The sequence below is a fragment of the Barbus barbus genome (assembly GCF_936440315.1).
Source record: "Barbus barbus genome assembly, chromosome: 1".
Taxonomy (NCBI): domain Eukaryota; kingdom Metazoa; phylum Chordata; class Actinopteri; order Cypriniformes; family Cyprinidae; genus Barbus; species Barbus barbus.
In genome coordinates, this window is record NC_136729.1 from 34599095 (window position 1) to 34623438 (window position 24344).

The following is a 24344-nucleotide window of genomic DNA, read 5'->3' on the forward strand; positions in this document are numbered from 1 at the left end:
CACTAAAAACCTATAGGGTCCTAGAAATGCGGTCCTGAAAATGCAGCCTCCGGTTTTGCAGGCAGATGCTACTCAACTGACAACATATGCATGCATATACAGGACAGTTTTGCATAGACACGTATCTTTACAAACGCATTTTGTCCTGAGGATTTTTTTGAATCCGAGTTGCATTTAACCGTATGGTGCGGCGAGGTTACAACTTTAAGAGTGGGATGTTCCTCATAGCAGTGATAAGAATGAGGAAACACCAGTAAGTTAGCGGTGAACGTAACACAAAGCTCACGAGTCTCTGGACACTCCAGTCCGTATTCATCCGTGGACGAAGGTCGACGGTCACACGGCTGGGCCGATGGGAAATGAATCGCAGCCCAGCAACACAAGTAAGTAACTTACATAGCCGCTTTGATGAAGACCTTCTCCGGCAAAATCACAACCAGACATCCGTACTCGCCTGTATCATATCAATGTGTTTGTGGCGCACTTAACGTTAAGTGAAAGCAGGGGTTGTGCAAGGTCAATCATAAAGTTATTGGCAGATGACCTGGGACCCATGCAAGCGCTGATACAGCTGCACGTCGAGGATCGATATTTGGGAACAGATGCGTTGACTTCTACATCAGCGTTCCTTTGGAACTCACATCAGTTCTAAAACTCAACAGTGCTTCGAAATCGCATTGCCCAGGATGCTAATTCCTCAGGAGATTTGATTGAGTTCTTAATTGTGTTTCTTTTAAGTTAGTTCGTTTGAACGAATATGAATTGACATAGATTCACAAAAGCAAGTCTTGTTGCTTTAGTACAACAGTTCTATGAACGCTATATTTATATAAAGTTGTTAATATGGAGTGACTTGTATTTGGCCAGTTAGTGCATATGTTTCTTCTTTGCCAGTGAAAAGGGTTCCAAAAGAAGCCAAAACATTAACTTTTTGTCACAAAATTCCTTGAGAAGCTGCGTTCACTCTACCTGCTGTCGCTGCATGTTTCCAGCATAGGCAGCCAGTTCGTCTAAAAATAAAGTTAATAAAAGTTACGCGACAGTTTGCGTATTTTTTTTCTGACAACTTCTAATAAAAATGTTAAACAAACTACATTGAGTTAGAATAATAATTTGTAATATAAACATTTTTAAAAAAGTTGATTACTATAAATAAAGTTGTTCCAAGTAATGTATAAATTCAGTTCAAATTCACAGCTCCATCCACAGATGTAATTTATTTAGCATGTATATTAAAGGTGTTACTCGCACTGGCATTAGCAAAATCTGCGCCTGTAGCATCAATGTCATGTTTACATTTATGTGGTCTATATACTCTTCAGCACAATGTTAACCACAAAATCTTCAACATTACAGAAACTCTTTCAAATGTCAAACACAACATCATTAAACACTAGCAGATCTTTTCCTTTGGTAAAAAACACGTCAAATAACTTAATTTCAATATTTACTCTCCTTCTCAGTCCTTCGCAAAACTAGCTGGGCTCTAGAAATCAGTGGCGGCTGCTGGTCTTTCAAAGAGGGGAAGCTCATGTTCGGCCTACATCATAAAAAGTGTCCATTTATTTATACGTAAATTATTTTCAAGAAAATGCTCTGTGGCCCTGTCGTACCAACTAGGCGTCTTTTCCAGTGACTTGACCAGTGTCCTCTCAATGGCCAGCAGAGCTAGGCTGCTTAAACGGTCTTGGCCCATTGTGTTACGGGTGTAGGACTTGAGCCGCTTTAAACAGGAGAAGCTCCTTTTTACACCTGCAGATGTAGCTCCAATTGTTGCCACTAATGACAACAGTTTGTAAAGAACACTGTCCAGCTCCATGTCTTTAACCTCCTGGGGTCTGAGTGTTTTGGGGGCCTGGTGATTTTTTGACATGCCCTGACATTTGTGCTTTTTTCAGTTGCTTATAAATATATAAATGGCTAAAGTCTAATAACACTGTAAACAGCACAAACTGGGCTACAATCATATGTTAGCAGCATTTATGTACTTGATTTTGTTTTTGAGAAAGCAACGTTTATGTGTGGTTAGTGAAAAACAAAATTTTGAAGTCACTGAAATAAGGCCATAAAACCCATACAGAACATTATAAAGCAGTGCATGGGTTGGCTCCAGATTACATTTGTGACTTGGTTACTCCATCCACTCCTTCTCATTCTATCCACTCTGCTGGTCGTCTCTTACTGTATCAGAACATTTGTTCACAAGACTTCTGAGAACTGAATCTTGTAGCCTAGCATTTTTGCTTCAAAATAACATGAAAAATCATCTTGTTTATTTGCTCACAGAAAACAATATATTGATTTAAATTTCCTAAGACACGTTTTGAGTAAAAAAGGGTCTATGCGAGAAGGCGTCAACCTTCACATTCACATATGAGAAGACAAAGGCCTGCACAATGAGCTTCATAATGAGCTTCAATGAGCCATTTAGTCAAGTATGTGACTGAGAGGAAGAGTTACAAGAAAGAATATGAGGACAAAATAATATTATTTTTTTTGTAGTTTATTAAGAATATATTTAGCTATCACACAAAATATAAAGAAATCCCCACTGCTAGAAATCCACTACCTAATTTCCAAAGTTAACAAGACAATTTTACTGAGTTACTAAGTAACTTAATTTGCAGAACAGAAATTTGAGTTCACGTTATACACAATATTACGTTGTAATGATCAATATTATGTCAAGATAGCTCATCAAATAATGTTGGCAACTTTAAAGGTTTAATTATATGATTAAATTAGAATTTTTAACTTGCAACCATTCATTTATTTAATTTGTGGTAACAGGTCCTCTGAATCATTTTTAGAGTGCAACATGTATGAATGATATTTATGGATATTACTCCATGTTTTAGACAACGAATCAGTTTACTTGCTGCTACAGGAGTTTTTGGAAGGGAAACAATAAATAAATAAATGGAATCAATGCATAGAATGGTTGATATTAAAGAAAAGCGAGAAACATTGAGTGTTCTTTCCCATTGCGGTCATTTGCTGCAAAACGCTTCGGGCAGGTGCTTTTTTTTTTTTGTATGATTTTCTTGTTTTGATTCTTTGATTGGTGGATATTGCAGAATCATTGGTAGTGTCGTTTTTTCAAAAAACTAAAACCTTCCTTTATTCTATCTGGTAATGCAGTTGACCTAGTGGTAAGCCCCCCCCAGCTGTCAGTGTGAAAATCTTGTGCCAAGATGTTTTTGATCGTTTATGTGATTTTGTCCTACACTGTACATGACTTGAGAACAGTTCGCTATTTAACTTTCTATGCTAACTTGTAGGCCTACTCACAAACTTTAACGTTAGCTAGTTTTAGCCAGAGATCCCTATAGCTGAAGCACAAGATGACACTAATGTTCTGGTTGCCCAGAGCAGATGAAAATTGTTATTTAATGAGAGTATGAAAACCAGAAAATGAACGTTTTCATCTTCATTTGGATTGGAGTTGAACGCTTAGGGACAGTTTGCTCTGTTTTGGTTGGATTTAGGAAATGGAATAAAATAAATTACATTGCCCAACCTCTCAGGATACCTGGAATCAGTGTTACAAGTACCCAAGGCACATTGTTTTCCATTTTTGTTGCATAAACGATGAGAGCTTCAGATCTTCCAATGTTTCTCTATGGCGCTGAAACCTTAGGATATCCGAGTTCCAGTCCCCGTGCAACTGATACTCAACTGCCATTGGCTCATTTGCGTTCGAGGGTAAGAATTACAGTTCAATCGTGATATTAAAGAGGTCTTTCAGATGATAAAACATGAGTCTCTGTTAATGCGCACAATATCCTAAAGCATCTGTTCTAACTTGCATTCTGATTGCTGATCTAAATTACATCATACTAGAGCCAGGAGTGTGGTATGCAGTTTGTTTTTCCTTCAGTTTTTTTTAAGATGTTTGGATCAAATACAATAGAAACCATATCAAATTTCTCACCACGCCTATTTATGACTGGAGTGTCACAAGCAGCAGCTGTTGTCTGAAAGGACAGCATCCCTGGATTATTGTGTTACAGATAAAGAGTCACATGGCAAGAAAGAAGCTCTTTGGATGTCTATTTGGAAACTACCAGTATGAAATCTGTCTTTCATTTAAGGTATACTCTGCCTGAATGTCATTTAGGTGTTTGTTTAGATGTCATCACGTCTTGCGTGCCCTTTTAGTGTTCAGTTCAGCAAGCGGAATGGAAAAGGAGAATTGTTTAGCTGAAATGCCTGCCCACACATTGCACAGATTACTCCTCAGTCATCACTTTCACGCACCCAAACATCCATTTAGTTAACGCTGTCATTTAGTTCCCCTGAGTAAATCAAGTCCATTTTTTTATGACTGCACTTGTTGTAACCCAAGATAACTGAGATTCTCTTTCATTTGGTTGTTAGGCCTGGTTGCCAAAGTGGGCGGTAACTGTACTACGTAGCTAGAAGTGTTCATGTGTATGTGAGTCACGTCAGATCCCTGTCTTGCTAGTCATCCTGTCTGTTCAGAACTGCAAGATGATTGGTCGCTTTCACGCACCCAAACTCACTATATTATCATCTGTGTAGACTTCCTAGACCTTGGTAAAGAGATGGTCATCTCAAGTAATTTTGTAGTGTATAACAAAAATTCAGTTATTTGAAAATGAAAATGGAATTTAAAGGGTTAGTTCACTCAAAACTGAAAATTGTCGTCAGTTACTCACCCCTTATGTTGTTATAAACATTTTAGACTTTCATTCCACTTTGAAACACAAATGAAGATTGTTAATGACTCCTGAGAGATTTCGGTCCTTCCACTGAAAGTCCACAGAGCCTAAACTTTGGTGCTTAAGAAAGTTAAGCAGGACAATGTAAAATAAATCCATATGAATCAAGTAGTGTAAACAAAGTTTGATTTTAACATTTTTAGCTCTGTAAATATCAAGGCTATGAAATCTTTATCAGTTCATGTTATTCAAAAATGTCGATGTAAACTCTTCACACCAGGAGCGATAACGTTTTAACATTAACTATAGCATCCACACAAACCCACCATAACATTCAATTTATTATAAGCGTGCACTTCAGTAAGGTCTACCGATTTAAATGCCCGAGTTCTTTATAGTTGGGTGGATTCTGGTTGGCTGTTAATGTTTTATCATTCTTCAACAGGAAAATTTAGTTCTGAAAGCAATTCCAGCAATTCCAACACGACTTGGGGAAGTCGTGGCCTAATGGTTAGAGAGTCGGACTTGTAATCCAAAGGTTGCGGGTTCGAGTCCCAGTCCGGCAGGAATTGTAGGTGGGGGGAGTTAATGTCCAGCGCTCTCTCCACCCTCAATACCACGACTGAGGTGCCCTTGAGCAAGGCACCGAACCCCCAACTGCTCCCTGGGCGCCGCAGCATAAATGGCTGCCCACTGCTCCGGGTGTATGTTCACGGTGTGTGTGTGTTCACTGCTGTGTGTGTGCACGTTGGATGGGTTAAATGCAGAGCACGAATTCCAAGTATGGGTCACCATACTTGGCTGAATGTCACTTCACTTCACTTCAATATCGTTCCTGTGTGTCGTTCCTGTTAAAAACAGGGCCTGCTGTGGAGAAAATGTACTCTCCGGCACAGGGAGACACATTTGAGTCTGATAAGGAACTGAGGTTCTCGTAGTGCTTTGCATTTTCTTTTTACTTTTAACATATATCATCATCCGTTGGGTTGCGCAACTGTAATAAGAACCGAATGTACTGATTAGAATCATAATATTGCCACACTTGAGCCTAAAAGCACACTTCTCATCACCTGTGGATATGAGAAGTATATCCACAGCTCCACCCAGTCTATTCAGTTTTAATGGTGGAATTTAGATGAGTATATTTTATTGACGCCTTCATAAGGCTCAAATCATTTAGTTGATTGCTAGTGTACATTCCTTCCTTACTACACTGTATTCTGGGCTTTTGTGTTCTGTAAAATTCTGTTAATACAGCAAGTCAAAGTATCAGTGCATGTGATATGAAGACATGCAGGAACAGACATCACAATTGGCTCTTTGTCTGCATGTGTGCTTGGTGCATAACTTGATGGGGGTCAGAGTTCAGTACCAGAGCCCAGAGACTGAGTAGGAACGCCTAATATACAGTTTGTTCACATGACCGGATAACCCTTTGACCTCTTGTGTTCTCAAGACATGTTTAAACAAAGAGTTCTCCATATGATGTTCGATTTTACAGATAAGAGATTGTTGGGTGAAAGACAGGTGGGGTGTGTATTGATTTTTTTTTAGTTTTTGAATTTATAAAGGGAAAGACAGAAAACCTGTTCTCGGATCCTCAGAAACTGAGGGAATTGTTTTGAGAAGGTAAATTCATTTTGAGTGGGATCAATGAAGACATTTCAGCCTTTCACTACCGATACTCAACTCAAAAACTTCTGAGAGAGAAACAAACAAACTATTTTCCCCAGACGCTGCCTACATCTTTGCTAGTTTCAGAAGCTGATGCGATCTTTTGTGACAGGAATTCTGGGAAGAAATCTGATAATATGATGTTAGTGTGATGTTGGTGGTAGCTAGAGTGTTTATATAGGATTGCTAGGGTATTCTGTGTTTTTTCACATGGTTCCATAGTAATTTTGTGGTCTTTTATTTAAGAACCCTGGAGAAACATGTAAATTCCTACCATGCTATTACTGATGTAGTACATTAAGGGTTAAGAGTGGAAGATATAGAGAGTGATGACTGTAACTGTACAGTGGAAATTTACAGGGATTAATGCGTCCCCTGAGTCATTCACTGCAGGGTACCATGCCAGTGTCTGTCCTCTGTGCTGTTCTCCGAGGTCATTCTTTCGCTCCGCAGCCCTTGCTTTCACTCAGTCTTGCCCTTTCTGTCATTCTCTATGCATCTGACTGACCAAACACTTGGCCGGTCTCGTTTTGAGCTGTGTAATGCGTTTCTCTGTCTGTGCAGACGCTAGCTCTCAGCACTTATTGAATAAGCACTTATTGAATATTGCTAACTCTGCTTTTAGCCCTCTTCTATGGCTAAAGTTTCAAAGTATATTAACTCAATGAAGTTTTGAGTTAATCTAAAGATGTATCAACTAAATTGTTAAGTAAGGTTGGCTAGTTCATCTAACATTCCAATAACTTGACAAACTCAGTTGTCTTCCTTGTTCCTTGTTATCAAATGGATTTTTCCTTTTGTAACGACTGTAAAAATGCTGTTCATTTTCTCTGTAGGAGAATTGATTTTTAACAATAACTTATAAAGGCAAACCTGCTGAACTACAAGGTTGTTAATTGGTGGTATCTGCTTTTAAGATATAAGCCTGCATTATTGAAACAATTTTTTAAAATAATTGTTTAACAGTGGAATCCTTAAAGAAAAACTACATTACATACGATTCTGCAAAGAAATCTCAAACGAACAAATAAATCACACAATAAGAAGACTTTAGTGCTAACCAATATGCATTGTGTGTTTTTTAAAAAAATTATGTATAGTCATTTTTATTCTTAACTGTTTTAATTCATTTTAAATACATTTTTAAATAATTTTACATTTTTTACATTCCTTGTTTTATTGTCGTGATTAGGCTATATATATATGTTTTGATTATTTTAATTAATTTTATATGTAAAGCACTTTGAATTACCATTGTGTATAAAATGTGTTATGTAAATAAACTTTGCCTTGCCTAATTTAATGGCTCTTATTTATAGATTATTTAAAAAATGTAAATAAAAAAAACCTACAGGAATATATTTTTTGCGCGTGCACATGCTTTCATCTGTTCCTACTTTTTTTTAAATTAAATACAGAACAAATTTTAGTACAAAAGTTTTATTGAATCATGATTTGTTCGTGAAAATGTTGGTACGCAGGTTTCGAAATTAGCGTGTGTTTAGTGAATGAGACCCAATGTTTTTCAATTACTACTATATAGTAGGAAAGTATGCGATTTTGAATGCAGCCAGAGACGCATGCTACAAGGGGGATGGATATTTTCATTCTTGCCGGTATTTCATTAGACAAAAATTTGTATACACTCCCGAGTTCAAGAGTCATCAGTCAGTTTTTGGTCCATTTTTCCAGAGGAAAGAAAGTATGTATATGTACATTTTAAATGTGTATAGCTGATAAAAGTTCATTTGTAAGGCGTATACTAACATAAAAAGTCTAACCGATATAAAAACAAAGCCCTAGAAGTGTTTTAGTCAGGTGTTAATCAGCTAATCAGTCTATCAGTTTGTAACATATAGAACTTGTTTGTATTGATTAATGTCTTCTCTCTTTAGATGGCAAAGATGGGAACCCAGAATATATTGCCTTTGTTCTGGTGCCTTTCTTCTTCCTGCTGGGGCTTTTGGGAGTCCTTATCTGCCACATCCTGAAGAGGAAGGGCTACCGCTGTACAACTGAGGCAGAGGAAGATGAGGAGCTTAAGAAAGAGGACGATGAAGAGAAAGATCCAGAAAAAGGAGGTGAGAGTGTTTTGCTGAAATTTTGTTAATTTTGGATTGAATATATTGACCATGTTTCTTGAAATGGCTGAAGAAGGTCAAACGTCCTCCCAGACGAATGGCATTGATCATGCAATTTTTTTTTTTTTTTTTTTTTTTTTTTTATGTTTCTTTCTTTATTTTTTATGGACATTACCATTAGCCGTCGCGTCATCCATGTGGATGCTGCCCACAGGTGGTGGACGAATAGACACCCCCCCTCACAATGTAGAGCGCTTTGAGTGCTTAGAAAAGCAGAAAAGCGCTTTATAAATGTAATGAATTATTAATGATTTATTATTATTTCGGTAAGGAGATTGTGAAATCTGATAAGGATCTTAAAATGACCATTGGAGCAGGAGCTATTTATATATTTTTTATTAATTGGTTCTTTGGTGTTTGCTGAAGTTTAATGGTTTGTATATGGAAATGGTCTAAAAGACTTGTGGTGTAAAAGCAGTGGATTAAAATGAAAACAAAGACTTAAGTAGTAAATATTTTTAAACCACTTTCCTCTTAGCAATCAGTTGAAGGACCACCAGAGGTTAAAAGTGAATGTGTGACCTCATTCCATGGTGTTTCAAGTGCTTGTGGGATGGCGGATTTAAGCTGAGATTTATATTCAGCCCTCTTGGAAGCAGTTTTGTTTTTCTTGTTTTCAAACATTCTTTACGAAGAGAAGTGAAGAAATGTAGAAAAGTCTCTTCTAACATGCTCACTATCATGCTTGTCTTATTTTATCTCATTAAAGCTGCTCATCTTCTGGTTATTTTGACACGTCTGTGATTGTATCTTGAGTATTTACATAATCAGTTTTAGTATCATCATTTTTAGATTGGAGTACAGACAATACATTATACTCCACTGAGTCGTGTTTCTTCATCATCCTTCCTATCAGCATTTTAGGGAGGTTTTAGGAGTTGGCTCTAGCATATATGGCCCTGCCAAAGACACATCACACATGCTGAAGAATAAAGTTAGTTTTATCAGCTATAGGAAGAGAAATTCAACTTGATGCGGCTTGTGGTTAAGAACTGGGCTGGCCAGAGCAGAGCAAATTGTGTTGTTCTCAGTGTTCGCCTTGCTTACGCATTACTGTTTGTAACTATTTTTGTCTTTGCATCGTTTAAAACTGTGTATTTGTTTTTAGGTGTACTGCTGCTATGGTTAGCTCCAGGAAACTGTCTCTCTCTTATCTTATCACCCTCATTTAAGCTAAAGAATCTACCATGTAATTTTTTTTTTTTTTTTTTTATGTATTTATTTTCAAATGCAAGTCTATATGTTAGCTTGCATGCTTTTCTAGGATTGTTCACGTGGCATTGCCTGAATTGGAAACTGTGTGTGGACTTGCTTAACCTGGCACAACCCTACCTCTCTCTTTCACTTTCCTCCTCTTTGTTTGTCTTCAAATCTTTGGATCCACCCATATCCCATTGCATGTGATTAAACACTCTCTATACATTCCCCTCAATATTCAAATTCATTTATTTATACAAGGCCATCTGCCTGAGCAGTGTTATTTTAATATTATTCTGTTTTCTTATAATATTTATTACTATTTTGATTTAATTGTAGTTTTGGTAATTTAATTAGCTTTTGTCTTTTTTTTTATTATTTCTGTATAGCTTTATTTGTTTTAATTTGAAAAATCTAGTACTTCGAATGAATGAATGAATGAATGATGCATTTATATAGCGCCTTATTGTGTATTGCTGTACACCCAAAGCGCTTTACAATCATGTGGGGGGTCTCTCCTCAACCACCACCAGTGTGCAGCATCCACTTGGATGATGCGACGGCTGCCACACTACAACGGCACCAGTGCGCTCGCCACACACCAGCTACAGGTGGAGAGGAGAGAGAGTCATAGAGCCAATCAAGTGGATGGGGATTATTAGGAGGCCATGATAGACAAGGGCCAGTAGAGGGAATTTGGCCAGGACACCGGGGTTACACCCCTACTCTTTTACGAGAAGTGCCATGGGATTTTTAAATGACCACAGAGAGTCAGGACCTCGGTTTAACGTCTCATCCGAAAGACAGTGCTTTTTGACAGTATAGTGTCCCCGTCACTATACCGGGGCGTTAGGACCCACACAGACCACAGGGTGAGCACCCCCTGCTGGCCTCACTAACACCTCTTCCAACAGCAACCTAGTTTTCACCGGAGGTCTCCCATCCAGGTACTGACCAGGCTCAACCCTGCTTAGCTTCAGTGGGCAACCGGTCTTGGGCTGCAGGGTGATATGGCTTAAACTTCAGTTTAAGCTTATTTTAGATGTAGGCCTAGTTAACAATAACAACACTATGCCTGAGTCAATTTCTGTAAATATAAGTAATCTCTGGTTTATTGTTGGTAAACCTAGACTTTAGGCATTTTGACATTGTGTATGGAAATGATTTAGTTGTAGATTAATACATGCAACAAATAAATGAACGAACTAACTAAAAAAAGAAAAGAAATTAGCAGTCATAAACTTTATATGACGCCTGACCTACAGTCCGATCCCTGGCTGTGAGAGCAAATCCAACGCAGGAAGTCTGTCCTTTCCAGCAGGGGTCCATGGCTTCAGGAAGGATATGGGTAGTGTGTGTGTTTTCTGTAAGCGGCCCCCTCTGAGCTGAAGATTTTCAGAAATTAACTCCCATCTCCAGATGCCTTTATGAGAACTTTCACAGATGTCAACAGACCATATTTATTGTTAGTATTGTAAATGTTAGTGTGTTCTGCTATCATAAGCAAGTCCTTTTAACTGTGTCAGCAAACATAATATCTCATACCGCCTGTGTATTGAGTGTCATAAAATAACAAACACTAATAACAGTGGTGACAGTTTGAGACAAAGGCTATTAAACCTGCACACTTTTCTGGATGTTTTGTACTTCATTTCTGCATTGGTTCTGCATGTATGACACAAACACTAAACAGAGTGGGTTTTCTTGTTTTTCAAAACAGATGTCACTTTTAATTCCATTTGCACTTTTATTTGTTTTTATAACAAAGGGAAGTTGACCAGTATTCAATAGCTCTTCCATTTTTAATACAACCCATCTCTTTCTCTCTCTGTCAGATCTGAACGACACCTTCAGTGAAGGCAATGCTGACACGGTGGGCCAAATTGTTCACTACATAATGAAAAATGAAGGTAAGCTGAATGAACGTGTGGATAAAGATGAGTTTATACATTATATACTTATAACACTAAAAATTAATATGAGCAGTTTGAAAGGGGCTCCGGATGTAAGGTTTTTTTTTATTTACTAAGGGAAATATGAGGTGTGGTAACCAGCCAGTCACATTGATTGTAATGCAGAATTGATTGTGATGGAGCATGAACAATCCTCAGCTGACCTCAGAGCAGTGAATCATCATGAGGTCATACTAGTCAACATGTTCTCTCATTAGTTACAGACTCTCCCCAGGTTTATTCAAACATATTCAGATGCTTTGAGTGACCACAGCATCTTCCTAAAGTGCATCGTTTCTAGCCTCCTTTCAAAAAGTGTGCCATATTTGCATTTATTGCATATGCGGCTGCTTCATCGCTGTCACGTGAATGATAGAAGACATTTGTGAGTTTTGGATTGTAGGTACTGTAAATATCACAGTGTGAGAAACTGCTGCAAACAATTAAGTGTGTGAGTAAGCAGTCTGAATAATTTAAACTGAATCACAAAATATTTCAGACCTTTTTTCAAATCCATTTGACTGATTGGATCAGTACGAATTCATGTAGTCACTAGTTCTGTTTCTAAACTGCTGATAGAAACATATGATTGCACAGCGGTATTTCACTGGGGCTTGTGTATTAGTAAAAAAGGGTCTAGTGATGTCCATTACCTTCTCTTAGAAATAAACAGAATGTTTGATATTTTGTCAAAAATTAAAAAACAGAGATGAGTAAGAAATAAATTATTTTTCTCAATATTAATCAAATCATCTTGATTTCTTGTTGACATCTGTAGATGGTGTAGATGTTGTCTGGTTCAGGCTTTAAAGTCCATGTGTAACATTGTATCTTAACAAGTTTAAAGTGTACAAGAAGTTCAGTTGTACTTGAAATGGGAAAACTGAGCTGAAAAGGAAAAATAGAGAGATAAAAAAGCAGAACTATGCTTTTGGTCTGTTTGAACCAGTTTAGAAAAACATCCATAGTCACTCCATGGAAACACCATCTGATCAACATGACACAATCTGTAAACAGGAAGTGATATTACTACTGCTTATGTCTTTATAAATTTGTGTGGCATCTTTCACGTTGCACCATGTCCACTGCTTGGTCATGGTGCATGACTACGAACACATTCTCCTTCAGAAACGGGCATATTTCTGCATATCTAGTGGATGTTTAATAAGAAGTTATGTAGCAGTCAACTTCTTAAAATGCATAAGATGTGCTTCTGTGTAAACGGAAGGAACTGAAAGTTTTGTGAAGTGCTAGTCACTTTTATTGCCAGTGGTTGCAAAATTCTTGTGACACTGTGTGAAAATATTAACATTTTAAAGTTTGCTGCCTTTTTGAAGGCATTTCAAATTGAAAATACTCTGATGCCATTGCATAATGAAACTAAATGGTGGCCTGAAACTACATCTCTGTCCACTGTAATTGTGAGTATGTGCTGGAGTAGTAGTTGCATCAGAAGTCCGCTGCTTTCAATAGTCCGAAGACTTCAGTTTGCTTAATGGTTCTGCATCTGAGGCTGCAGACTCTTCTCTGTGCTAATTTAAGAAGTCATTTAATGAACTCTCTCTTTCCTTTTTTTCACCAGCCAACTCCGATGCACTCAAAGCCATGCTTCAGGACAGTATAGAATCGGAAGGGTAAGAACTTGTTTATATCTTTCCTGTATTTTTTCTTTTTCTTTTGTGCTATCTGTAATTTGATGTCCTGAACTTGCAAATTAAAAACAAACAACATGCATTATTCATTTAAATGCACTATTATGTTATATGTATATAGTATAATATGTGCGTGTGTGTGTGTGTGTGTATATAAACATGAACAAACATGAATGTTTCAGTAGACATGAATGTTTTGTTAGCTTATGAAACTCGATAGGTGTTTTGTGAATCGGTGCCCCATCCCTCACACAAGATGGCGCTGTCACTTCTCAAATAACGACAGCAGCACAAGAGGGCAGAGTAGCATTGAGGCATAAAGGTGGGTCTGTCCGTCTCATATGACACATCGTGGGGGAAACCACCATGAAGCACAAAAGCATCAATCACTGACACTGCTGCAAGCCAGAATTAGATCCAGGAAGACTTTCGAAACCACATATACAGAGAAGTCATGGAATATGAATCTGGGTGGAGCACTGGTCTCAGCTTAATATATAAATATATATGTTATTGTGCTGTATGTTATCAGCATCATGACATCAGTTTATAGAAGGTGACAGTTAATTATCTGGTGCTTAAAATGCTATGACATCAAGATTAAGATCCTTTTTAGTCTTTTCAAGGTATCTTCACTTTTTTGAACTCCTTGCTCATACACTATAAATCAGCTCCTTATTCCTGTAACATTTCAAAATACTTGAGTGAATGTTGCTTCATCCTGAAACGTTATATTTTGACTGTTTTATTCATCTTAAGCAATTCACAGTCTTCCACATCAGTCACTAGATTAAAAGAATTCTTTTGTCATTTAGGAACTCTCATGTCATTCCAAACTTGTGTTTTTATTTCTGCAGTGAAACAAAAAGGAGATAAATGTAATGGTTGCTTTCAAGCTTCGAATTATCTTAAAAGTGGTTCTAAACGTGTATTTTAAAACGTCTGAACGGTTACAGCTGTTAATATAATCTGATAATCTTCCGGTGAGCTTTTAACTAAAGAAAACTGTTGGGGCAAGATCAAGAGAGAACCTTAATGAATCGTTTTGATTCAACCAATTCAGTGAATATTTATTTATTTATTTATTTAAAGGGGGCATGACATGGATTTATTTTTTAATATTTGAATCTGTTCCTTTAGGTTTACTTATAATATTAATAAAGTTTTTTGCACAAAATATGTGGAAAAATGATTCTTTTCAACCCTCATTTTGACCCTCTTTCTGAAACGAACTGTTTTAAGGGGCAGGTCCTTTAAAGCTTGTCAGGAATCAGTCACTGTTATGATTGGGTAACGTCATTCTATATGAAACATTATCAACGCCCCCTCGCTGTTGTGAGTCATTTCCAGACCAAGCATTATGAAATTATTGACTTACGGTTTGTGATGCAGCTGCAGTCAGATCTAGTTCCGCTTCATCTTTCAACAAATGTATTTTTGTGAACTCTCCATGACAATGTGTCTTGTTTACAAAACAAAATGCTCCGACACGATCCGGGATGCCTTTAAAAATAAACTATCCATTTGTTCCTTACACTGGGATCCTTCTGATATCTATACAAAGATGCAAACGAGCTGTTTAAACCAAATTTTGAAACTTGCAGGATGTACTGACCATACAAAGACCTCTGTGTCAAAACATCAAGGGAAATTTGGTTTCTCACGTCATGACCCCTTTAATCCTTCTTGGGGCTCGAATCACAATCTTGAATCATCCATTGTTATTACATGGACCAACTCAACCAGCATATGAAGAGTTTATTTTCAAAAACAGATAACTTTTCAAAAATCATGTTTTTTATGTTGTCATGTTTTTGTGTTTTATTGTGTTGGTTAGCTGTATTCTTTAGTTATTTTTTAACCTAATCAAAATAACCCAACTGGAGATTAATTGGAAGGCACAATGAAAACACATGATTTATGAGTTATGTTTTTGCAAATTAACATATTCTACTAAATGTTTCCCCTTTTTAATCCATGTAAAAAAGAAAGTCATATGGGTTTAGCACAACAGGAATACGAGTAAACTGTTACAGAATTCTCATTTTGGGGAATTCCTTAAATCCTTCCTTTTCCCCAGATGTCCTCCTTTGACGTTGTGTGTGTGGTGTATGTTTTTCAGTTGGTCTGAGCATTCATGTAAATAACAGATTTGGGTTGAACAATGAGGTCACTGCTTTAAACACTGTATAAGCAGCAGAGTCAATTTGATTCCTACTGTCTTGAACACAAGACTGAGACCAAAATAGAGAGACTGAAAAGAAGAGCAGAACATAGGGAAGGTGAAAGGTTTAGAGCAGGGCTGTCCAAACTAGCTCCTGGAGGGCCGGTGTCCTGCAGAGTTCAGTTGTGTTGAGGCAAGCTGGAGCTAAACTCTGCAGGACACCGGCCCTCCAAGACCGAGTTTGGACAGCCCTGGTTTAGAGCAATCAGATGCGCTGACGAAAGGAGCTTGGGATGGTGTGACTAGGAACTCAAGGGATGTAGAGGAAAATTAGGAGTGGTGCTCAGAATGAAGGGTGATTGGGTGTATTGCAGAGATGTTGTGCTGTCCATTCTATAGACACTTACTGAGTGCACAGGGCATCCATGGGGAGATGAGTCGGGGGGTGGAGTTTGCAATTTACATGCTTGCAAAATTTATTTCGTCAGAATACTTAGCTATTTATAAAAGATCGAAAGTGGAGAAAGATGATTTTGGCAGCTAGCGGAGTTGAAAAAGCTACTTTATCCAGACCAGCATTCTTGTTGTTCTCTGCCTTTTATCGCTGTATCTGCTTAACGTCAACACATTCATTGAAAAGAACCGATTTAAAATAATGAATCTTTTGCCAGTTGGGCATTTCATTCATATTCTAAGCATAGATATGTAGCTTTTTGTCACTACACTGCTACTTGAAAAATAGATTGCTACTGAAAAAGCTACACTGTTAAAAGTAGCCTTACTACTGTCAAGATACTGAGAAATTTTGTTCTGCTAGTGACATGTTGTTAACTCAGCTTGTGTGTATATAACGTAGAATGTGTACTACATACTGTGTATAATGTGTATCGGTAACTGTATGTCTGTCTAATAGTACACTGTGTGTACTGAGTATATGTATGTGTATATTACACATTGTCGTCTGTATAAGTCTGTACGTATGTATGGTAATGTCTATATGTAAATTGTTTTTGCAGTGTCTGGAGCACGCTCTCAAGAATTTCACTCACGAAGGCACACGTGCTGTGGTGATGTGACAATAAAAGTGATTTGATTTGATTTGATTTAGAAGGTGTAGTTATGACATCTACCAGCAGGGGCTAATGAGACCATGTCAGCCAGCAGAACCTTGCTTTTGAAGTGACAATACCTTTTTTAATTCAGTGTTTATACAGTAAATGATCAAACTAACTGATTTCACATTTTAGGTCCATTGCAAAACACACTGAATATCGAGGGGTGAGAACCAATTTTTGGTGCATTTTTGGTGAAATGGAGATATCGTGGCCTAATGGTTAGAGAGTCGGACTCGTAATACAAAGGTTGCGGGTTCGAGTCTCGGGCTGGCAGGGATTGTAGGTGGGGGGAGTGAATTTCCAGCGCTCTCTCCACCCTCAATACCACGACTGAGGTGCCCTTGAGCAAGGCACCGAACCCCAAACTGCTCCCCGGGCGCCGCAGCATAAATGGCTGCCCACTGCTCCGGGTGTGTGTTCACTGTGCGTGTGTGTGTTCACTGCTGTATGTGTGCACGTTGGATGGGTTAAATGCAGAGCACGAATTCCGAGTATGGGTCACCATACTTGGCTGAATGTCACTTCACTTCATATGTATATCAAATGAAAGCTTTTTATGAGCTCTTTCTACTGGCAAAAGTACTGTCATCCATGAGTGTCCAAATTTGTATTATAAACAATTGAAATCAGTACATAAAGTAAGATCAAACTATGGTGTAAATGTTTTTTTTGGCTCTCCTGTAAAGTTGGTGAAATGTCACTTACGCCTTTCTGGTTCTCACCCCTCGATAGTGTGTGTTTGCATGTGTGTCTCTTGCTGTTTTATGTTCCTCATAGTCCCTCTTGCAGGTGGCAGTTGAAGTATATGTGTCCTGCTCTTCCTCTGCTTCTCAAGTGAGGTACACGTACATATGCACACAGAGCAGAACAACATCCTGCAGTGTAATGAAGACAGATAAGAGAAGGCCGCTGCATTTTTTTTTTTTTTTTTAGTTGGCAGAGTGGAAGGACAAAATAAATCGAGGGAGACGAAGAGAGGAGAAGACAGATAAAGCAGCAGGGGAGAGAGTTGGTCTGTCTTTTAAAGTAACTGCTCCAATTGTGCTGTATTTCAGCTAAAATATAGTACCTGTGAAAAGTGAAGCTTTTTTTTCAGATATACAGTGTTTTCAGTGATTTGGTGTTCAAGTTTTGATCTAGTCATTTAAATAGACATTCATAGAATTAATCAAACTTACTGATTGTGATGCTGCTTACTAAAGTTTTAAACGGACGTTAGAGCACCGGCTCCTGCGACAGCATCACCACACGCATGCGTCGTGTTACTCTCATGAATGTGCGTCGAAGACTGACACAGGAGAGAAAAAATTTGAATAAACGTGTTGTATTTGTTTTATTTGCTCTCAAGAAGTTGAACCACAATGTCACATGGATTGTTTTAACAATGTTAACTACCTTTCTGTTTATGGAGGGTCAGAAAACTCTCGGATTTGATCAAAAATATCTTTATTTGTGTTCCAAAGCTGAACAAAGGTCTTACGGGTTTGGCATGACATGAGAGTAATTAATGACAGAATTTTAATTTTTGGGTTATCTAACAAAGTAGTATGCTTAGAGTGGGTCAAGTCAAACATATTGTGGGCCACAGAACCCAGTGCAGTGTTCTCTTTTGTATATACCAAATTTTGGCAAATGTAACTAGGTCATCTGGGTATTTCATGCAGTTAAGCTGATATTTTTCTGCTCAATTTCCTACAGTGGCCCTGTGACGCCCACCTCTCCAAACACACCCTCCAGCCCAGAGAGCCCTGCACTGCCAGGGTTACCGCCCAGCACAGCCAAACACACCTGCAACCACCTGCACACCATCGGAGGGATTGGAGGACATAAGAACATCTGCAACCGCTGCAACCAGAAAAAATGGCCTCTGATAAGACGATCATCCAGCAAGAAACTGGACAGACGCAGTCACATAGGAGAAGTCACAGTGTTGTCTGTAGGCAGGTGTGTGTTACATACATAAACACTTAACATATGATGAATTACATGTGATGTATGAGATCTAGACGAATGAGACAAGCCTGGTGGGAAGGAACTGGACTTGCTTTGGCTCACAGCATTCGGCCCAAAGCTGTTCAATGTGGTTAGCGTTGGGCATTAAATATCAATATTGATATTTCTCTGAAAATAAATCCACAATATTAATGATGATCTTTTGAGTAATTTTAAATATTCAGCCTTAATGAATAGAGGTGTTGCTAAAAAGTCTGGATACTACACATACTCTATCATTTGTGACTCTCGTGGTGTTTTATAGTGTCTGCTGTTTCACTGTATAGGACAAGCCACATAAACTTCATCTCCACAGTTGCTCTGAGTCTGAGAGTTCATGTTGCAAGAATTTTGCGGTTGTATTGCTGTGAAATGCAAAAGGTCTTCATGACTAACCACCAAAATAATTTTGGATTAACTTGAAATTATGACTACAAAATACATTACTACTGTAATACATTTTTCTATACTAAAAATATATAAATTTCAAAGTAATGAAAACAACAACAAAAATAATACATTGTATTGTAAACATTTTATTTTACACATCATGCATCTGTTATTATTTTTATTAAGGAATATAATGCAACCAAGATTTGTCATACACATTTTAAATGATGCAGCATAGAAGTTGTTGTGCAGCATCATACAAAAACATAAAAATAATAATAATAATAAAAAAACTAGAATGCTTAATATCTGCTTTATTTTACACTTTATTTTTATGATCACCCAACCGACATTCTACTGACTCATTGCAAGTAACTTTGCAAGTACGTCAAATCATTCTACTAACCTTAACCTAACCTAACCTAACAGTCTACTAATACTCTGAGAGTGTTTAACATGTAGTTGCAAATTATTGAGATTTAATTGACATGTAGTTGCAAAGTTATTTATAGTTAGTACAATGCCAAAACTGGACTGTTGAAATAAAGTGTAACCAAAAATAAAAATACAATGTTTAGTTTACAGCAACAAATTACATTATTGCTCTATTTTCAATTGATTAGGCCTACTTTTTAAAGGATTTATTAAATTATTAAATAAGTTGTATGAATTAATTTAATCCGATACTATTTTTTGATGATAAATTTTCATTAAATCATAAAACACAATCAAGAGAAAATATCTAATTTCATGGGGCTGTAACTTAAAAGGTAGTTAAACTATGTGGCGTTAAACAAATTGTGTACAGTCTTTTCTTGTCTAAAATCCTTCTCAATCATTGGTATGAAAAGAATGTTATGATAAATATTGATACTGAATAATATGGATATTATTTAAGGTCTGAGCTTTGTGCTCTCGTTACGTTTCTCTTTCTTTCTCTAGATTCCGGGTGACAAAGTGTGACCCCAAATCGCCTCGGGATAGGCGGACGTTGTTGATTACTGAGCCCAACGGTAGTGTCCCCTCTTCACCTGCTAACGCTGACCCCCCTGAACGCAGCACAGGCCCAAAGTCACAGGTGAGTGGCTTTAGTGTGGAAAAAAAATCTTTCCTAATTAGTGCTGTCAAACGATTAATCGCATCCAAAATAAAAGTTTTTGTTTACATAATATTTGTGTGTGTGTATAATAAAATACACATGCATGTATTCAAAATACAGTTGTTCAAAATAATAGCAGTGTGTTTAAAAAGCAAGTAAAGCTCAAAATCCTTATAACTTTTACTTCAATACACAAAAATGCATTGGGAACATTGCACATTCTATTCTAAATCAGAACATGGAGAAAAATTTAGCAAATTTGTTATTACTTTACAGAAAGTGAAGAAAAAAAGGAATATTAGGCTGTTCAAAAAAAATAGCAGTGTCTGCATTTTTCAAAACAAAGTCAAGGTCAGTTTACTCTATAAACTGAAAAATGCTTGAAGATTTAGCGTTCTTGTGAATGACTGAACTAACATTTTAGTTGTATAGCCACGGTTTCTGAGAACTGCTTCACATCTGTGTTGCATGGAGTCTGGCACCTGTGAACAGGTATTCCAGCCCAGGACGATTGCACTACGGTTTTGCCTCAGAAACAGCATTTTTGATGTCACCCCACAAGTTTTCTATTGGATTAAGGTCTGGCCACTCCATAACGTTAATCTTGTTGGTCTGGAACCAAGATGCTGCTCGCTTGCTGGTGTGTTTGGCGTTGTTGTCTTGTTGAAACACCCATTTCAAGGGCATTTCCTCTTCGGCATAAGGCAATATAACCTTTTTAAGTATTTCAAGGTACTCAAACTGATCCATGATCCCTCGAATGTGATAAATAGGCCCAACACGTAGTATGAGAAACATCCCCATATCATGATGCTTGCGCCACCATGCTTCACTGTCTTCAGTGTGCTGTGGCTTGAATTCAGTGTTTGGGGGCCGTCTCTCAAGCTGTCTGCGGCCATTGGCTGAGTCTTTGTCATTTTGGCTATTCTTCGATCCATTCAAATGGTAGTTTTCAGTTTTCTTCCACATCTTTCTGGTTTTGGTAGCCATTTTAAAGCATTTGATATCATTTTAGCTGATCAGCCTATCATTTTCTGCACTTCTTTGTTGTCCCCTCTCTAATCAACTTTTTAATCAAAGTACGCTATTCTTTTGTACAGTGTCTGGAACGACCCATTTTACTCAGATTTATAGAGAGAAATGCACAGTACAACATTTGCTGCCTTCGTTCTTAAATACTGTAAGGGCCACTTGTTTGACACCAGTTTTTTCACAGAATGATTTGCCTCTCTAATTAAACTCCACTCTGCTATTATTTTGAACATGCCCTTTTCAATTAATGATTCGATTACACAATCAACAGCATGCCTGTCCTGACTGCTGGGTCTGTTGGGTTTCTATTACTCTACCACACCTACTAGTAAAATATTTGCCATGTAGAAATGTAATTTCTAACAGTGATTGATCTGGTTAGTGATGTTGGACTGCTATTATTTTGAACAACTGTATTTAAGAAAAATGTTCCGTTTATATATTAAATATATGATATAATTTATATGAATATAAATATATACACGTAAGTGCATATACATATTTTCAAAATATATGCTGTATGTGTGTGCCTTTTTATATACATAATAAATATACACAGTACACAAACTTTTATTTTGGATGCGATTAATTGTTTGACAGCACTGTTCCTACTGCAGGTTAAGCAATCAAGTGGTGTTTTTATTCTTGTTTTGTGTGTGCTTTGTCTTTAGGAGAAAGGAGACAGTGCAAATTGATATCTGTTGAGTTCCAGCAGCTTCTCAGGTGACATTTTAAAGAGATTTTAATCTGTAAGTCACACTTCCAAATAGGACGTAAGAGAGGGAAACGCGTCAAACTATGAAGAGAGTTGGGATAATGGAGGAGAAAAAGAGCATGATGGATGCCAACCCTCCTTTTTGGCATGTGACACGTCAGTTGGGGAAAGGCAGCAGAAGCCATTTTCTATACATTAACCTGTCACCAACCTTCTCAAACATCCTTGTGTCATTATCAGTGGCGGATGGCTTGTTAATGACTATGAACGGGTCAATGTTTAATCCAACCTGGCGTCGTGGTCGGAGGTTTTCGCCATGTGCCTCTTTAGGCTGCTTCCAGGAAGTGGGAAGATTTGTTCAAATTAGTTTTTTCTTTTTTATTGCAAGCTGTGATAAACATGGAAAAACAGAGCCATGAAATATCTCACTGGTTACAATCTGGACCATAACGTTTTTCTTAACCTGTTGTCGTCTTAAGTGGACTGGGCTTGATCTCTTCACTAAATACACCTTTGGTTTTTTAATGACTTAAATTGTGTTTTGACAACATTTTTCTGTAAACCAGTGAAATTGCATGTTTAATAGATTAATTTATCAACCTAGCGCACATTAACCAACTGGAAGTTTGAGAGCACAGTGATCAATTCACCAGTCTGTCAATGGTTTAGAAATGTTAAACATTCGGTATAGCTTGCATGTGTCCGCAGAGTTCACAAACTCTCAAGTCTATAGCTCATATATTAATGTAATGTCAGGCGTAGATAATAGATAAGACTGTATCCTTCACTATATTTAATATTATTGTTATCTTTGGGAAAAACAATGTATAGTACCTCAAAAAAAGTAAGTGTCCTTGGTTTAGTCCCAAGCATTGGCAGAGAGGACTGAAATATAGGACTTTTAATAATTCTCCGTATTTTAACCCCCAAAAAACCTTCTAATAAATATACAGTTGCCTTTTTTTTTTTACGTATTTTGTTACGTTTTATTAAGATTGTCATTATTGTGCCACTGATTTTGTTTTGCCTTTTTTTTTTTTTTTTTTTGCTCAGACACCATAAAGGTAGACCTCAAGATATCTGTGAGCTTTCTAGTTCATTGCACATGAGCTTGAAGTGCTGGAACGAATAGCTTAAATAAATGTTGCACACAGCCTTCCTGTTCAAATTTTAGTTAAAGGTCTTCATACTGAAATATTAATGTGTACAGAAATGGTCACTTCAAGTACTGTCATTTCTTAAATAAAGAAATGTAAAATGTATAAACAGAAGGATTGGAAGAATTATATAGAGTTGTTTAAAGAAAATGAGTGAGAATGTACTGTTATATTTTACTGAGTTTTGTACCCAGAATTTATACATTAAAATGATTAAACACACTTTGGACTTGTTCTGATTCTACTTTACCCACAAGCCACGTCATTTCCATTCTGAAGCACAAGACTGATCAGGACACACTTTCTTGTACTTGCACATTTGCTACACTGAATGCTCTGAGGTCAGCGTAGCTCAAAGGTAATGGTTTTGAGAAACTTTAACTTCTGTATGTCCTTTCAAAATTCTCAGCATTATGAAATCTCAGACCATTCATCCATAGTGAGGCATGAGAGGTCTTTGCATATGTAGTATGTTTTCTAGAGCTGGACTGAGGTTAAAGATCAGTAAGAGTCTTAATAGGTGACTGGTGCAGCACTAATGACCTTCAGGTCTGTAGCTTTTCCAAAACCAGACGCTGAAGGCCTATCTTTCCCATCACTCTGTGACTGCTGCCTACTTACCCATGACCTGCTGGAAAGTATGTGACTTTGTGCATTATATACAATGTTTTGTGAGTTAAGGGCTATTTTTGTACTTTATGCATCAAGATATTTCTAGGAAGAAAGAATGATTAAGCAACAAGAATGTGCATTAACAGTTTGAGTCTGGAGCATATAAATGGTTAACCAGCTGTAGAGTATTATTAGTCTGGATATGTTTATATTTGTGAATCATTAACTCAAGCCCACACAGACTTTAAAGAGATGTGAATGCTAAGCCACGCAGCAGCACATTTATTTGGGTAGAGTCATGCTGTATGTAGAAACAGCTGGATCTTTGGTGTTGATCAGTTGTGTTTGGCTCTAAAGGAAACTGAATTTAGGTTTTTAGCTAATGCACAAATTGTGCTTTTTTTATACTGGCTATAATTAATATACACTGTGTCAGTACTTTTTTTTTTTTCCAAAGAAAAATGACAATATATTATACAAGTGTTAAAAAAATATTTATTTTCAAATAAAAGCTGCTCTTTAACCTTTGTTCATCACAAACGATTGTATCTCAGTTTCCACACAAACAGTTTGTTCACCTGTTTTCAACCTGAGGAAATGTTTCTTGAGTACCAAATCAGCATTATTAGAGTGATTTCTGAAGGATTGTGTGACACTGAAGACTTCTGAAAAAAGCTTTGTCATCACAGGAATAAATTACATTTTAAAATATATTAAATTTGAAAATAATTCTTAAAAATAATAATTCCATAATATTACTGTTTTAC

The 24344-nt window shown here is 37.2% G+C and overlaps 1 protein-coding gene across 1 annotated transcript; it reads left to right on the forward strand.

Annotated features, from left to right (window-relative positions):
- The first annotated feature begins 22 nt into the window (after window positions 1–22).
- On the forward strand, window positions 23–23213 carry LOC306876378 (RELT-like protein 1). Its single transcript, XM_079427484.1, has 7 exons — window positions 23–383; window positions 8255–8440; window positions 11533–11607; window positions 13232–13283; window positions 18279–18524; window positions 19905–20040; window positions 21765–23213. The coding sequence occupies exons 1-7, from the start codon at window positions 353–355 to the stop codon at window positions 21786–21788; spliced, it is 750 nt and encodes a 249-aa protein (XP_079283610.1). The 5' UTR covers window positions 23–352; the 3' UTR covers window positions 21789–23213.
- The last annotated feature ends 1131 nt before the right edge of the window (window positions 23214–24344 follow it).

What these genes read in the sequence shown, in the direction of transcription:
- LOC306876378 (XM_079427484.1), top strand. Translation starts at nt 353, where the DNA reads ATGGGAAATGAATCGCAGCCCAGCAACACAA. An exon ending in GAAAGATCCAGAAAAAGGAG is followed by an intron (nt 8,441 to 11,532) that starts GTGAGAGTGTTT and finishes TCTCTCTGTCAG; the next exon opens with ATCTGAACGACACCTTCAGT. An exon ending in ACAGTGTTGTCTGTAGGCAG is followed by an intron (nt 18,525 to 19,904) that starts GTGTGTGTTACA and finishes TTCTTTCTCTAG; the next exon opens with ATTCCGGGTGACAAAGTGTG.